This window comes from Pseudophryne corroboree, chromosome 11, assembly GCF_028390025.1.
Source record: "Pseudophryne corroboree isolate aPseCor3 chromosome 11, aPseCor3.hap2, whole genome shotgun sequence".
Taxonomy (NCBI): domain Eukaryota; kingdom Metazoa; phylum Chordata; class Amphibia; order Anura; family Myobatrachidae; genus Pseudophryne; species Pseudophryne corroboree.
Window position 1 is genome coordinate 285,366,638 of NC_086454.1, and position 17,102 is coordinate 285,383,739.

General features: G+C 43.4%; 1 protein-coding gene across 1 annotated transcript in view; it reads left to right on the top strand.

Moving 5' to 3' along the window:
* Positions 1–17,102, top strand: part of CDH5 (cadherin 5) — a 122,857-nt gene that overhangs the window by 78,877 nt on the left and 26,878 nt on the right. The window contains exons 3-7 of the mRNA XM_063945401.1: positions 767–1,055; positions 1,907–2,026; positions 5,205–5,372; positions 8,555–8,742; positions 9,470–9,723. Coding sequence (XP_063801471.1) covers positions 767–1,055; positions 1,907–2,026; positions 5,205–5,372; positions 8,555–8,742; positions 9,470–9,723 — 1,019 coding nt within the window. The remainder of the gene's footprint in view (positions 1–766; positions 1,056–1,906; positions 2,027–5,204; positions 5,373–8,554; positions 8,743–9,469; positions 9,724–17,102) is intronic.

The window sequence follows — 17,102 nt, forward strand, 5'->3', positions numbered from 1 at the left end:
CGGGTTTAGCTGCTTTACGCGGCTAAACCCGGCTCTTGTGGGCGTGATCAGCGTGAAAATGGGGATCATTAGAATATCGCCCCGCGATCTCCCGTCACTTTATACGGGAGATCGGGGGCGATAAAAGATTTGAATCCCGCCCTTAGGAGCTGATTGGTTCGTACTTTATCACCGTGCAATTTATCACTCTCCAAGGCTTGCTAAATATTGGCATTAGTTCCCCCCATATAGCATTCACAATAATCTAAAGCTGGAGTCATGGCTGTACAATCACAAATGGTAAATTATTTCTTTGTTCCATTATGTTCGTTGTAAACCTAAAGGTTGTCTTATGCTGCAGACACCAATGGTCCTTCTTGATGATCCACAACAATCTTACTTAAGATAATTATGAGGTCCTGACTGCTAGATGGTCAGGGAATAGGAATTGTAATGAGAGTATCTCCAATGGTTGTGAACTTCTCGAAGTTCCATTTTGACACCATTTTACCTACTATATTTTTAGCTGTAAACATATTACATAAACATATAATACGCAACCACCACGTGTATTATTGTGATAACACATACACTGCCATCTAAAGCATGAAGTTACATAACAGGAGCTTATCTATTTTTTCTAATAAATAAAGAAATATTGCATAATTTCCAATGGATATTGAGATTATGATTGACTAATAAGTTATTTTACATGTGCATAATAACTACAATGTCATACTGCCAGATGAAACTGATTTTTACTCACTCTAGTTATATTTTTATACAGCTCAAAACCAGTAATGCCATACCTAATAGCAGATATGCACTTCAGGGAGAGTATGCTAATAGTATTTTCAAAGTGGAAGAGAACACTGGTGACATCTACGGCTTTGAAAGACTGGACCGCGAGAAGAAGTCACAGTATGAGCTCACAGCACTGTTCGTAGACAGGAAGACCAATAAAACTTTGGAGCGTCCTGGGGTCTTTGTCATAAGACTCATTGACATTAATGACAACGCACCTATCTTTACACAAGAGTCATATAATGCCTCAGTCTCAGAGATGTCTTCTCATGGTACGTATCGAATAAATCTTACAATAATTTCACAGGATCAGGATATTAATTGATGATTGGTATTTTTCCTGATTAAGGGTGGGATGTACTAGGCATCGCATGATAGATGCGGTACAAGTCACCACTTATCAGGTACATGCCAGCATTAATAACGCTGGTATGTACCTGGAATTGAAAATGAAAATCACAAAGGATAGCTCTCCTATAGAGTCTGCCGATAACTCCACCACCCCACATAAGGATGGGGAATTGTATGTAAATTCAAAACCATTTGAGATTTTTATTCTCTGTGTCTTTAATTATATGTGGCCGATTCTAAGCAGGGGCGCCGACAGCTCTGCTAGGCCCCAGTAATGGGAGAGGGCCATACCAACTCCTCAGAAAATCAGCAAAATGAAAAGTTCTGTGCATCCTGCTGGCGCCGCACAAGGGGGTGCCGGTGAAGGATCCAGTGGGCGGAAGCTGCAGGTGGTGGGGCTGGTTTGATCGCAGGAAAGAGAAGACTGACTGCTTCTGCCTCTGTCCCCAGCCCAGCACACTGCAGCGTTTGCCGTGTGCTGGGCTGGGAAGAGAAACTGCTGCAGCAGCAGTCAGTTCTCTCTGCGAGCTCGGAGTGCCCACTGTCTGCAATAGAGAATGGGGAGCAGTAGGACCCAAGCCCCTGCCAAGGCCCTCCAGCTGGAGGGTCCGGTTGGAGGGCAACTTCCTTGCTTTTTTTGTTTTGCAACCAACTGAGAATCAGCCCCAATATTTGTATGTCTATAACTATATAGCAACCTCATTGTTTGGATGAGAGAATATACTGGTACTACTTACTGTATATGGTTACTTATGTCATATTATGACTGCAGGTACCTTAGTGACTCTGGTCACAGCAGTGGATGCAGATGACCCAACTGTAGCTGGACATGCCATTGTAACATACACAATTATTCAAGGGCAACAAATCTTCAGAATCAATGAAAAGACTGGTGAGTAAATATGTGGTTGTTATGATCAGATTGTGATAATAGCTATGTGTCCTATAACCTGATGTGGTGGGGGGATTCTACTTACTGCAGGGGTCTGGTAAATAGGGGCATTGTAGGGGCATTGTATTACCCCTCCTGTAATCCCACTCCATCTCTTCACATGCTTCCATAAGTGAATGGTTGTTAGCACTCTGATTGGTGGATAGCTCCAGCCATTCACCAATCAGCATGCTGGCAGACATTCAATGTCTGGCTGCAGGCCAGGAGGTAGATAGAGAATGCTGATAATAGGGGACAGAGAAGAAAACTCTTTTTTGCTGGGGCACTCTTTTATTTAGAATTTTCAAAATTCATTATATTTTATTGGTATGCATTATAAAGAGATTTTTTTATGTCGTCTCTTGGGTTCACATAGAATAATGACATTTACAGAAAAAAGCAGAAAAAAAGCATGTAGTGATTAATTTCAATGAGTCGATAATAGCATAAATGCTGTATTCAAAAAGCAATTAGGAATCCAATGGATTGGTACAATAAGGAAAGAATTGAATAGCATATGGTGCTGGTTGTAATGTGCCAGTACAGGTAAAAATGCTGTATTTAAAGAGCAATGAAAAGACATATACCATTACCAATATATACTGTATACTTCAGAAAATTATACAGATGTCCTCCAATGTTACTGGTGATTCTCAATTCTTGGACAGTGGGTTTGTCCTGTTAATCACGTATTATACATGGCTATATTTCTTGAAAGAAAAACATTAAACAAAATATCAAAGATGCTTGTGTTTAAGGCGAAAATATAAACTTAGAACAACAGTTATTACTATTAGTCAATATATATGCATATACTGTAGACAAAGAAAAGCAATCTCTAAAAATATTGATTATATAATATCAGTGTTTGTCTATGCAGATGTTGGGGATGTGTTACAGTTGTCCAATAAATGTGGAACACACAGCAGTTTGTAGTTACTAATTGTGTATCTGTCCCTGGAGTAGATGTATACAGGGAAGGCAAAGACTCATATGGACCACCCCCACTTCTACTGTCCTCCCGTGTGTCCTTACAGACAGTGAACGAGAGGATGAGAGTGTGAAGGGATGGGCCAGGGGTGAGGGAGTAAAGAAAGATAGAGGGGTCTGCTATTGTGCGGCAGTTCACACTGGCAACCCTGTTGGTAGTTGACCAGCGCACCCACTGATAGTGCCTCAGAAATAGAGATGAATGTATGGGTCAGGTACACATGCTGAAGGAACAATTTACCCAATTTTTTTTTATAGTTTTGAATGAATTCAAAAGAAAGATGGAGAGTAAATGTTGTTAATTCAAGCGGATCACTATGGGTGTGTTGTAAAGGCACACCCTGGCATTACTTTGACACAAATATACACGTTGAGATACACATTCAAATGAGAAGTATAATACTTACCCGGCTGCCAGTGTAGAGTCAGGTCCTGTACATAGGGCCTGGACTATCCATAAGGGATGCGCGTTTTGCCTGGTGAGGCTAGAGAATGCTGCCTAGATGCTCTGAATCAGGGAAGCTGGACAGCATTCTCTACCTGCCTCCCAAGAAGCTCCGGAGGCACCAGCCCATCCCTGCTTGAATGCCGCTAGAATTGTGGGGCCCTGGGCAGCTGTCCAGTTTGCCTATATGTTAAGATAACCTGCTGGTGAGGGCCCTGGTAATTAGCACATTGTGCAGGGAGAGAAGACTGCTGCTGCTCACTCTGCTGTGTGCTGGGCTGCGGAGTGTTATAGGGAAGGGGGCTGATAACTCCAACCTGGTTTTGTCGTCTAGACACACCTGCACCTGGCCACACCGGGTTGCATCTTTTGTCGCTCCGATGTAAACTGAATGGCCGAGGGTGTGATTAAGATGCTGCGAAAAAAGTGCAACTGTGCCTTGGCAAAACTACGATGAGCGTGGCTACATCTGTATGTTAGAACATCGGGCAGACTCACTGGGAATCTGCCGTTGCCTGCAGTAAGCAGGCCATTACATATATAGATGGTGGCTTTCAGCTGTACTTTGTTTAACACAGGAAATATCTGCTATGTCTCCTGTATAAAACTTTTATTAAATACCTCTGTTACCTAAATTCGAGCTGAAAAATGTTTCTGAAATAGGCCCCTATGTTTGACAGTCTTTGGAGAGAAACATGTCACCCCAGATGCTCTGAGGCAGTGGTGTAACTAGGGATGGTCAGCAGGGGCAGGAGCCCAGGGTCACGATGCAGACATATTGGAGACTAGCTGCAGTATCTCATTGGAAAAGATCAGGTGGAGGCAGAACTTACATATAATTAAAAAAAATGCAATTAGGTCTTTGCAGTGTGATTGTACAAATGAAGGTATACTCATCATTATCTGTTTTTTTCTGTAGAAGGGCAATTGCATAGTTCTTCGTCTGTACTTCTTTAGTACTGTTACAAATTATGCAAAAACGGCAGCATGCAATCAGGTCGGAATGACCCCCTATATACGTTATTCTAGTCATACTTACCTACTTCCTGACTGCTCTCTCCGGGAGAGAGCAGCCAGCTCGGCTCAGCAGGGGGGCGGGGCAGGACAATGACGAGAAGAGGAGGCAGGGTGGTGGCAGAATGGGGCGGGGTGGAGGCGGGAAGGAAGCAGGGAGGGGGCAGAGTTACATCGGCATAACATTTAAGCCACGCCCCCACTCGGTAATGCCGATATTACTGGCATTATATAGCTGGGGGCGTGGCTATGATGACGCGATTCAACAAGAATCGCGTCATCGACTGCCCGGACCACCCACTTTACTATCAAAGTGTGCGTCCGGGCAGGGGGGGGGGGGACAGAAGAATCGGGAGACTTACTTGCTCTTCCGGGAGGGTCACCCGATTTTCGTGAGCCTCTCGGCCATTGCAAGTATGATTCTAGTGTATATGGGTCGCCTTACGTTCAGGTACCATCACATACACAGTATTTCCATGGAGGCCCCCTGAAAAGTATCTGCTCCCAGCCAGGCTCTCTACTGTCCTACATGGTAATAAGACCACCCTCTTTTTTGGCCATGCAAACATGTTGTGTTCTTGGATGTACTGTACATTTGCTTAAAAAAAAAGATAGAAAGGAATCTCTTTTCCATGAAGTAAAGTAATGTTTAACATGTCTTTTTCATGTTTCTTTCTGTCTCGCCTTTAGGAGCAATTTCTACAGCAGTGTCCAACCTAGACCGAGAGACAAAAGCAAGCTATGAAATCATTGTGCAGGCCAAGGATAGTCCGGGACTCGATGGGGGATTCTCCAGCACAGTCACAGTCACTATTCATTTAAATGATATCAATGATAACTTTCCAATGTTCACAGAAAGTAAGTACTGTACATAGTATGTGTTTAAAAGGGGAAAAACGCTAAAGGTAGAAAAATCCCTGTATAGCAATAAGATATTCTTTATTGTCATTGTAAAAGAACAACAAAATTACAATCCAGGTCACAAAAATAGTTGAAATTTACCATTTTTTGGTTAAAACCAACAATTACCAACAATTATTGCTGCTCAGTATGTACTACAGGGATTTTCTCTGCAGCCTATTAGTGCTAATAGCAGGCTACAATATCACACTGCACTTGCCCCTGGGTCCATGTCACAATCTATTTGGAATAGTAACCTGTGGCGAGCGAAACGTGGCGAGCGTCCAATGGTGCATAGATAAAACAAAATAACCTCAAACAAACGGAGAATGGATAAAACATTTAGGTGCTGTAAGGGCGGAAGTTATCTACTGCCCTCTTGTGCTGTCACTTCCAGGTCCTGATCATGAAGGGAACATAGACACAACCCTATATCAGTGTTAAGTGTCCCAGGTGTTACTGAGAAGAGAGGTCACTTACCATCAGATATCTTCTCCAGCGCTGGCTGTGCTTCCTCTTACTGGCTTTACTTGCCTTTCCTCACTGGAGGAGCAGGAAGAGCTCTATGTCATTTTGCAACCATCGATGGCATAAAACTATCTGCTAGGGAGCCATTGATGGTTTCACCCATCAATGGTTATCCCTGCTTTAATATGAAGTGGGTTGTGGGCCAATCAGTGACTGGGGGTGGGGCTTTGCAGTGTCAGGGAGCTGGGCTATACTCTGTGCCCTGACACATAGTAATGGGGGAAAAAACAACTAATTGGTTGGTCTTTACCATCGATGGCAGGAAGCCATGTGGTTCTCCACCATCGATGGCTAAAGTATTCGACATCTGCCACAGACCATCGATGATTTTGAATCATTGATGGTCGATGGCCATCCCTACTCAGCAGCAGCTTTACCCCAGGAGAGAGATGAGTCACATACACAGTGTTGTCAGGGCGCAGGGGGTCTCAGCTGTTATTGCTAAAGGGGTGTATTATCCCCACTCTCCTCGGCGGGGCTATTTTTAGTAACTTTTGCTTTAGTGGGCAAGCAGGAGCAGCTTTATCTCCATGCTAAGTGGAATGTTACTACATAGACTCCATAATTTGGAATTCTTATAACTAGTTCCAGAAACCAGAATAAAGCAGATAAATTATTTCAGAAATTAATAAAAATACTTATCCAGAGTATTCAAGGAACTGTAAATTCTGCATCATTTTGTAACTGTGAGTAAGTGCCGGCATCTTTTTTCATAGATAGAAAGAACTGCACCATATTCCATGTATGGATGGTAAATTTTGCACTATTTAACAGACACATTTTTTATGAATATTTCGAGTCCAACCAAAACTTACACTTTAGATTTGGGTGGAGTTCACTAAGTTATGATGACACACAAGGATTTATAAAGCTGGCATGCAGTGTTCCGCTGATCAACAAGACTCCATGTAGGCACCAATGGTTCAGCCTTGCTTTCCTCCTTCTTCTGCTTGCTTGACTGATGTCAATGACCCTCTCCCTGAACCACTTATTTATGGGAATATGTTTATGGGCAGAAGACCATCAACAGTACAGCGGTGAATCTTAAATATGCTTACCCAGAGTGGAGAGCAGCACTGGACCTCTGGAATCACTGAGAAGGAACCTTTGGCAGAAATGTAGAAATTCTGCAATCTATTGAAGTAGAAGTAGCGCAAAAAGAGACAGAAAAAACTTTATTGTGCTGGGAGATCCTGGTCCCTCTATGCCTGTGTCCTGCTGATTAGTCCAGTGGTGCAGGCACAGAACCCAGTCTCAAGCCAACATGTTTCCTACTCATCATGGGTTTTTCCGCTTTTTGTCTATGACCGTTTCAAAGCTCCCTCAACCAGCCCACTCCCCAGTTGCGGCCCTGCCCATAGCAACCAATCGACTTTGATGTAGCATTTATTAAGTGCAGTCTATAAAATGATAGGTAGATGGTGATTGGTTGCTATGGGCAAAGTCTCAACTGGTTTATTTTTTCACTGCTTCATACATTTCCCCCCATATTTTTAAAGTCCTTCCCTAATTTTAACATAGTAACATGGTTAATAAGGTTGAAAAGAGGCAAAATGCCCATCGGGTTCAACCTATATTCTGTATTAAGCTGAGTTCATTATAATGTCCCTGCTGAAGTAATGTTTTATGTCTAGTTAACAACTATAAATCCTGTTCCTCCTAGATTATTAATGTCAATATTTTAAATGCTATAACCTTGGATATCTGTTTCTGTCCTAAATGTATCTAATCCGTTTTTAAATGCATTTACAGAGTCCGCCATTACCACCTTCTCTGGCACAGAATTCCAAATCCTTATTGCCCTAACAGTGAAGAACCCTTTCCTATGTTGCATGCAAAATTTTCTCTCAGCGAGTGCCCTCGTGTCCTATACAGAGTCTTTTAATAAACAATTCCTCTGATAACTCTTTGTAATGTCCCTTTACATATTTGAAGATATTAATAATGTAAGATATAATAATTTTGATCTATGATTACATATAACAAGGAGTAAATAATTTTTTTTCATTTTTTTTATTAAATAACATATTCCATAGACAAAAAAGAAGGTGCAGAACAAATAATAAGTTCCCGTAAAGCAATTTAAAATCAGGGCATCATCCTTGCTTATCTTCACCTTATTAAATATTCAGGACCTAATTCTGAGTCTGACCCATTGAGATGCACGGTATCAGAAATGTATTGGAATGCATTGGGCATTCCTGGGTGATGACTGGGGGGTGCCTGATCAGATGCACAAGATGTATTTTCTTTTGGGCGTATTATGGGGGTGTTGCGGGCATGTCACTGAAGTGGTTGCAAATTCTGACGCTCAATCACTCACATTGGATGCCATACTGTGACAGAGAATCTGCACCTAGTATGGGGCTGGTGCAAGTTTCCATTGTGCGACCAATGGTTGCGTTTTAAGATGTATTAGATAGATCTAAAGATGCTCAAAGTGGGAATCTTTAGTCCTTGAGCATACAGACGCACAACGCACAGATGCACCAGATGCAAGAAAGACAAAAGACGTACACATGAACACTGCTGCGCCTGACTCAGAACCAGACCCTTATTTTGTTCATTATAACTCATTTTCAGTGTGGATATAATTTTTCTTTTGCCCACAGAGCTTTTCACTTTCAATGTCCCTGAGGACCGGAGAGTTGGGGAAGTGGTTGGAAAGATCTCAGTACAAGATCTCGATGAGCCACAAAACAGAAACACCAAATATATCTTCCTGAAAGAACGGTTTCAAGAATGGTTTCAAATAAAGACAAATGCACAAACAAATGAAGGGATCCTCATTTTAAAAAAGGTAAAAATAAATAAATAAATCCCTAAAATGATTCTGTCTCTTTATATAGAGTATCTGATTCGATAAACTTTTAGTGGATCTTGGAACTTTTATCATATTTTGTATGATACTGGTTTGTGGATTATTTGATGGGGTGTGGGGGGGGGGTGGAGGACACATCTTATTAAGTCTTGAGCAGTTTGAGAGAGTAGCCAATTGTATCCCAATTATGAATATATGACCACAAAGGTGCTACTACACAGTTAAAACTTTACATATACAACGTCCATTATAGTACCAGTAAAACTCTGGGGAAGATTTATCAATGCTTGGAGAGAGATAAAGTACCAACCAATTAGATCCCAACTGTCATTTTTCAATACAGTTTGTAAAATGTCAGGAGCTGATGGTACTTTACCTTTCTTTTCTTTATCTATCTCTATTATTTGATAATTCTCTTCCATTGAAGTGAAAAGAGACCATCCAGGGGGAAGCCACATAAATATTCTGAGAAAATACAAACCATGCTGACATCACTATGGTCAGGACTCAGGATGTGGAATACCACAGGGGGTAACAGTTATTGCATGCTTGACATTGGAGGTATGCAGGGGCGTATTGGGGCCGTATAGAAAGCAATAAAAGCTATAATTTTCCTTAGCTGCAATTAAAATTCAGACTTTCATAAGGCAAGCAAATCATCTGTTGTGATTATTGCCTATTCTTACATGTACGTCTTTCATTTTAGCCTTTGAATTTTGAAAGTAAGGACAATGTATTCCGAATGAATATTGAAGCTACAGACCCATCTATTGATCTGCGGGTGGCAAAACAGGAAAAGCCCAAAAGCACCACAGAAGTTGTCATTAATGTCTTAGATGTGGATGAGCCCCCTGAATTCAGCAAGCCATTCTATCTATTTAAGGTTAAGGAGGATGTCAAGTTCAAAAACATTGACTACGTCTTGGCTACAGACCCTGATGCTGCCAAAAGAAGTGTAAGGTAGGGATAGAAGTATTAGTCATAAAGGATTTCAGATGAGTGGATTTTCAGTTCAGTACATAGGAATATTTCTGATATTAGATAATTGGTGACGGAATAAAAAAAAAAAGGTTTATTCTGATTCAAACAGATAAAGGGGTAAATTTACTAAAAAATCTAACACAGTGGTGGTGTTGCCAATAGCAACCAATCATATTCTAGTTATTATTTCTCTAGTCTAAAAAATGATAGAATCTGATTAATTGGTTGCTATATGCAACATCACCACTTTTCTGTTTTAGAAGCTTTAATAACTCTACCCCTAAGTTGTTTAAAAAGACAATTTGAAGGCAAATAAAATGTAATTTATAATGTAAATATTTGAATTAATTGTTTGGTTTTTTAAATAGAATTATTCATTTAGAAATGTATTTACCAATCTACATATTGAATTATTCCATAAACCTCCTAGCAGCTGAGGATTGTCCTGTGTACGCATCAAGCATAATCAAACATAATACTTTAATAAATTAAAATAAAGACACAGAGACATGAATTTAGCAGAAAATGTCAGGTATTTATTTAAATGACTGTGTAATTTAATGACTGTATAAAATAATTAAAATGAAAGAATGGTGGCAAAGAAAGTACGGCTATAACAGCCCTAACCCAAAATACATACACAACTCTATAAAACCATGAACCAAACTGACTAACAACACAAAGGTCTCCACTCAACCTTCTATCTTGCCTACCCACCTGTACGGGTGATGACGCTGCCCACGGTAAGGTGGTTCAGCTGATGTATAACTGTCAACGAAGGTGAGTGCACCTAAAACCAACCACCAATCAAACTCCAACCAAGTTCCAAATCAAAAACAGGTAATTTGCTATTCCTTCCCGCCAGAGCTGGCGCTACCCACTCAGCAAGGGTATGCAAAGTAGGGAGGAGCCAAGCTGCAGAGGCGCTCTCCACACTCTGCTACCCTGCTGTTGCTGATGGCTGCCACTGTGCCTGCCGAAATGGATGACAGCCAGGCAGCGGTACCCGCAGCATGTATCTCCCTTCCCATTCCCAGAGAGACTGCCCACACACAGAGCCGCTGCCAGCGATATCCTCCAGAGCCACCTCTGCTGTGGTAATGTAGCCTGTGAGAGGGAGGAGGAGAAGGTAGAGAAGGTGCAGCTTACCCAAGCTGAGGGCTCCTACAGGTACGGCGGGGAGAGTGGGCTGTGTTGTGGAGGGAATGAGTGCTGCTGTCCCTGGGGCTGTATAAACCCATCACAGGTTCCCCTGCCCTCTCCTCGACTGGGGGGTGACCTGGGTGTGCAGCTGGATGTGTACAGTATGTCAATATAGAGTCCTTCCAGTACTGGGGAGGAGGTGACCCATACGCAGGAGGTGCTACATTTCCACTAGGGGGGTGGGTTTGTGGTGGTATGTATGAGATGGTTGGGCTGTACCTGGCATAATCTGTATAATGTGCTTTACCTGGCATAATGTGTATACAATAAGCAGCTCCACCTAGCATAACGTGTATAAGGGGCTCTACCTGGCATAAAGTGTATAAGCAGCTCTACCTGGCATAACGTCTATAAGGGACTTTTACTGTGGCGCAACGCATATAACCTGTTCTACTGTGAAGTAACTTGTATAAGTGGGTCTTCTGTAGTGTAACATGTAAAAGCAGCTCTCCTGTGTGGCATAACATGTATAAGCAGCTGTCCTGTGTGGCATAATATGTATAAGGGGCTCTACCTGGCTGAATGTGTATAATGGGCTGTACCTGACATAATGTGTACAATGAGTTCTACCTAGCATGATGTGTATAATGGGCTCTACCTGGCATAATGTGTATAATGGGCTCTACCTGGCATAATGTGTATAAGGGGCTCTACCTAGCGTAACGTGTATTAGCAGCTGTACCTGGCATAAAGTGTATAAGGGTCTTTTACTGTGGCATAATGCGTATAAGGGACTTTTACTGTGGCATAATGTGTACAAGCAGGTCTGCTGTCGCGTAACGTGTATAAGTGGCTCTCTTGTGTGGTGTAACTGTTAGGCGCCGGGGTCCGCTTGTCCGCGCGACCCGGCGCCTAGCAACTAGGGACGCCGTGCACGTACAGCCGCCGGCTCCCTAGCAACGCTAGACGCCGGGCGCGCTGAAGCCGCACGGACCCTAGCAACGGGGACGCCACTGGCGGACCGCGTTCCCCGTTGCTGGGTTTTAGGATTTAATGCGTTCACCTGTTCTCTGGCCGTGCAGCAAGGCAGCTGCATGGCATTTAGTCCAATCAGCCTCTAAACAGCTGATTGGAGGACTCCCTGTTAAGTACACTCCCAGGGCTTCTCACAGACGCCGGTAATAGCTTCCTGCATGCTGCCTTTGTTTGCTGAGAGTCTGTTTCCAGTCCTGCTGTATCCGGTCATTCCAGTCCTCAGAAGTCCTGTACTCGGGAGTTACCATCTCGTCCCTGGAGTCCTGACTGATCACCGTTTTATATCCAGTGGTGTTCGTGAGTTGCGGCTCTGCCGTGTGTTGCGGCTCAGCCGCTTTACCTTTTATATTTTGTGTTTGGAGCATTTGCGGAGGGTTCCGCTTCCACAAGTCCTCTCTGGTACTCGGCGGTGCCGGGTAGGAGAATTGGACAAGTGGATATTTTGGTTGTCCTTTTCCTTGGCGGTTTCTCCGCTAATATTATAGTTTTGAGTTTGCTTAGCCCCTGGCCTGGTTGTTTAGTTAGAGGGCCTCTTGTTATCACCCTGTCTCGTGTTTCCCTTTGTCTCTCATTAAGACCGGGGGGCATCGAAGTTGGGCAGACATAATCCGCCCTTCAAACGCGGCTGCCAAGGGCTCAAGAAACCATAGTCTCGCAGGGGATTTCTGACAACACGGGTGAGACAACAGAGTTAGGGCACCAGGGGCTATTTTCCTGTCCTGCTCCCTTCCCCAGCATTCCGTTCCAGTGCTCCGGTCCTTGCCATAAGATCTCCTCTGACCAGAGTGCTGGAATCATAACAGTAACATGTATAAGGGGCTCTACTGTGGTGTAATGTGTATAAGCAGCTGTACTGTGGTATAACATGTATAAGGAGTTTTTACTGTGGCGTAACATGTATAAGCGGGTCTGCTGTGGTGTAATGTGTATAAGTGGCTCTCCTGTGTGGCATAGCGTGTATAATAGACTCTCCTGTGTGTCATAATGTGTATAAGTGGCTCTCCTGTGTGGTGTAACATGTATAAGGGCTCTACTGTGGTGTAATATGTATAAGCGGCTGTACTGTGGTATAACATGTATAAGGAGTTTTCACGTCGGCATAACGTGTATAAGCAGGTCTGCTGTGGTGTAATGTGTATAAGTGTCTCTCCTGTGTGGCATACCGTGTATAATAGACTCTCCTGTGTGGCACAATGTGTATAAGGGGATCTACTGTGTGCATTAACTTGTATGCGGTGTAATGTGACTAACGGACACTACTGTGCGGTGTAATGTAAATTGGTACTATTCTGTGGCCATGCCCCTGTATTTTTGATGCATGCCTTCGGCATGCACTGTCCCTGTTTTGAGCATGGTGGGTGCCAAAGGAAAATTTGCCCTGAGCTCCACAAGTTCTAGAACTGGCCTTGTTACTAATTTAGGATTTTAAAATATTTTTTTCTTTTCAAATCTAACATGCTCCTAATTCAACACAGGGGAGGCAGTCCTGAAACAAAACCTTACTCCGGGCACCATAGCACCTAACTGTACCTCTGATAAGGGTCACTACTCTGGGCATTGTGTATAAGGGGTATTACTGTGTAGCATAAAGTGTATAAGGGGCACTACTGTGTGACGTAACGTGAATAAGGGGCACTACTATGTGGTGTAATATGAATCAGGGGCACTACATTTGGGGTATTGTGAACAAGATTGTGTTACTGTGTGGTGTAATTTGAATTGGGTACAATTGTGTGACCACACCTCTTCCTTGTACGACCACAACCCTTTTTGTGTGGCATGCTTTCCCTTTTTTACGTATGGGAGGGCGCAAATTTATAATTTGCACAGGGCACAAAACACCCCAGTAAATAGCCAAAATAGCCAATGAAGAACTACCAACAATTACATACACCACATAGGGAGGGAGGGAAGACTAAAACAAAAGAGGCTGACCTAGCCCCTTCACAAGCCTCAAAATACAATTAAACCCCCACCCTCTGCACCTACAGGACAAACCTAACACATGATGCCCCCACAGACCTGCCCCCAGTCTTGGAGGATTAACCCACTCCACTCCTATCCTGTCATTTCAATCTACTATTAATGAACACGGGATGCAGTCAATTTACCGACAATCAAAATCCCGACAAGGTCAAAATACCGACAGCAATTGACCGATGGTCAAAATCCCGACAAGTTTAAAATCCCGACATGGTCAAAATACTGACATTTTTAAATACCAACAAGGTCAAAATACCGACATTTATAATGTCGAAAGGTCAAAAAGGCGACATAAGTTTTTCATGATTTTTTCATTGAAACCGACTTGTTCACACTTTACCATCCCAGTGGACCTGGAGGGGGAATATAATAGTGTGCCGAGTGCAGCGAGGCACTGTGCCCGAAGCATGGCGAGCGTAGCGAGCCATGCGAGGGGACGCGGTACACTTATATGGTGTCCATGTCGACCTATGTCGACCTACACGCCAAAAAACTATGAAAAACTTGTGTCGGCATTTTGACCTTGTCGGGATTTTGACCGTCAGTGAATTGCTGTCGGGATTTTGACCATCAGGATTTTAATTGTAGGTATTTCATACCGATCCCATGAACATATGCATTTCTTCATTATTATAAGCTCCAAAGTGTGATTGTTTCACTTCTCTCTAGCTCAGTGGTCAGGGAAATTACCCCAAATGGGGTAAAAATGAAAATCCTGGGGGTAATGGACGATTGCGCTGCCGAGACACAGCCCCATCCAGCACCGTCCGGCTCGCGATGGGACATGCTGACGTCACACCGCGCTCCCTACTGCCCGCCCTGTGCTTTGCTCCTGGCCGCCCTGTGCTGTGTTCCTGGATGCGGTGTGACGTGCTGACGTCACACCGCGGTCCCTCAAGCCCGCCCGTCCTGCGCTGTCCTGTCCTCCTGCCCGCGGCCCGCCAACCCACACACAGAACTTGAACTGTGGCTGACCGCTGACGTAGTTCTGCAGGATCACAGTGCCCCACATAACAGTGGGAAATTCCCACTGACATTACTGAGGTGAGGATGTGACCATCTGTCTCCTAAAAGTCGTGTTCCCCCCTCCCTTCCCCTCTCATCCATCTTTCTTACATTCATTCCAGTGTTTTGGGGATAAAGTGTTAATTAACCCATTCATTGTCTATATATTATATATATATATATATATATATATATATATATATACTAATGGCGTTTCCCTGGAGGAAGGTGTTAAATGCACAGAAACAGCTGTAGGAATTGCCACCCGCTGTGCCATTTGCCATGATGCATGCAATACGCTAAGTATCACTATTTTCATGGAATTATTATCATTGCATTGTGAAGCACTATGCACTTTATGGAGATTAAAAAGATGTGAAATACTTATGCTACATTGAGTGGTGTGCTGGTACATATTGTGAATATATATATATATATATATATATATATATATATTTATATATATATGCAACAGTATATATATATATATATATATATAAATACGGTAAAATCCACACTCCAGACTTGATAAGATCAACGATGGGGTGCTCCACAAAGGCCCATAGGCCAGTATATAGGAATTTGGGTATGCAGGCACTCACCAGTAAATTCCAACAGGTATTTATTAATAACTCACAGAGACATAAAGACGGTGTGTCGACGTTTCGGTCATCACGTGACCTTCTTCAGGACATCATACAGGGACATCAGGAACGCATGGCACTTCCGGTCGTGGCCGTGTTTTGCTTGTTTTTGATTTATTTGTGACGTTCTAGGTAGAGATATTAGGATTTGAGTCACATTATAGTACTATTGCCCATATAGGCTTTATGTCCTTGTTAAGATAGTTGTTTGTGTGCAGAAATTAGTGCCCTTTGCGGCACTTCCTGTGGCAATTACTGGTTGGGTGTGGCTTGGGCCTGTCTCTGCTATTTAAGGGAAGCCTGTGTGGCATATGGTGAATGGTGATGCACTGGACAGTTGTCTTCCTGATGTCCCTGTATGATGTCCTGAAGAAGGTCACGTGATGACCGAAACGTCGACACACCGTCTTTATGTCTCTGTGAGTTATTAATAAATACCTGTTGCAATTTACTGGTGAGTGCCTGCATACCCAAATTCCTATATATATATATACACTGCTCAAAAAAATAAAGGGAACACTAAAATAACACATCCTAGATCTGAATGAATGAAATATTCTTATTAAATACTTTGTTCTTTACATAGTTGAATGTGCTGACAACAAAATCACACAAAAATTATCAATGGAAATCAAATTTATTAACCCATGGAGGTCTGGATTTGGAGTCACCCTCAAAATTAAAGTGGAAAGACACACTACAGGCTGATCCAACTTTGATGTAATGTCCTTAAAACAAGTCAAAATGAGGCTCAGTAGTGTGTGTGGCCTCCACGTGCCTGTATGACCTCCCTACAATGCCTGGGCATGCTCCTGATGAGGTTGCAGATGGTCTCCTGAGGGATCTCCTCCCAGACCTGGACTAAAGCATCCGCCAACTCCTGGACAGTCTGTGGTGCAACGTGGCGTTGGTGGATGGAGTGAGACATGATGTCCCAGATGTGCTCAATTGGATTCAGGTCTGGGGAACGGGCGGGACTGTCCATAGCATCAATGCCTTCGTCTTGCAGGAACTGCTGACATACTCCAGCCACATGAGGTCTAGCATTGTCTTGCATTAGGAGGAACCCAGGGCCAACCGCACCAGCATATGGTCTCACAAGGGGTCTGAGGATCTCATCTCGGTACCTAATGGCAGTCAGGCTACCTCTGGCGAGCACATGGAGGGCTGTGTGGCCCCCCAAAGAAATGCCACCCCACACCATTACTGACCCACTGCCAAACCGGTCATGCTGGAGGATGTTGCAGGCAGCAGAACATTCTCCTTGGCGTCTCCAGACTCTGTCACATCTGTCACATGTGCTCAGTGAGAACCTGCTTTTATCTGTGAAGAGCATAGGGCACCAGTGGCGAATTTGCCAATCTTGGTGTTCTCTGTCAAATGCCAAACGCCCTGCACGGTGTTGGGCTGTAAGCACAACCCCCACCTGTGGACGTGGGCCCTCATACCACCCTCATGGAGTCTGTTTCTGATCGTTTGAGTAGACACATGCACATTTGTGGCTTGCTGGAGGTCATTATGCAGAGCTCTGGTAGTGCTCCTCCTGTT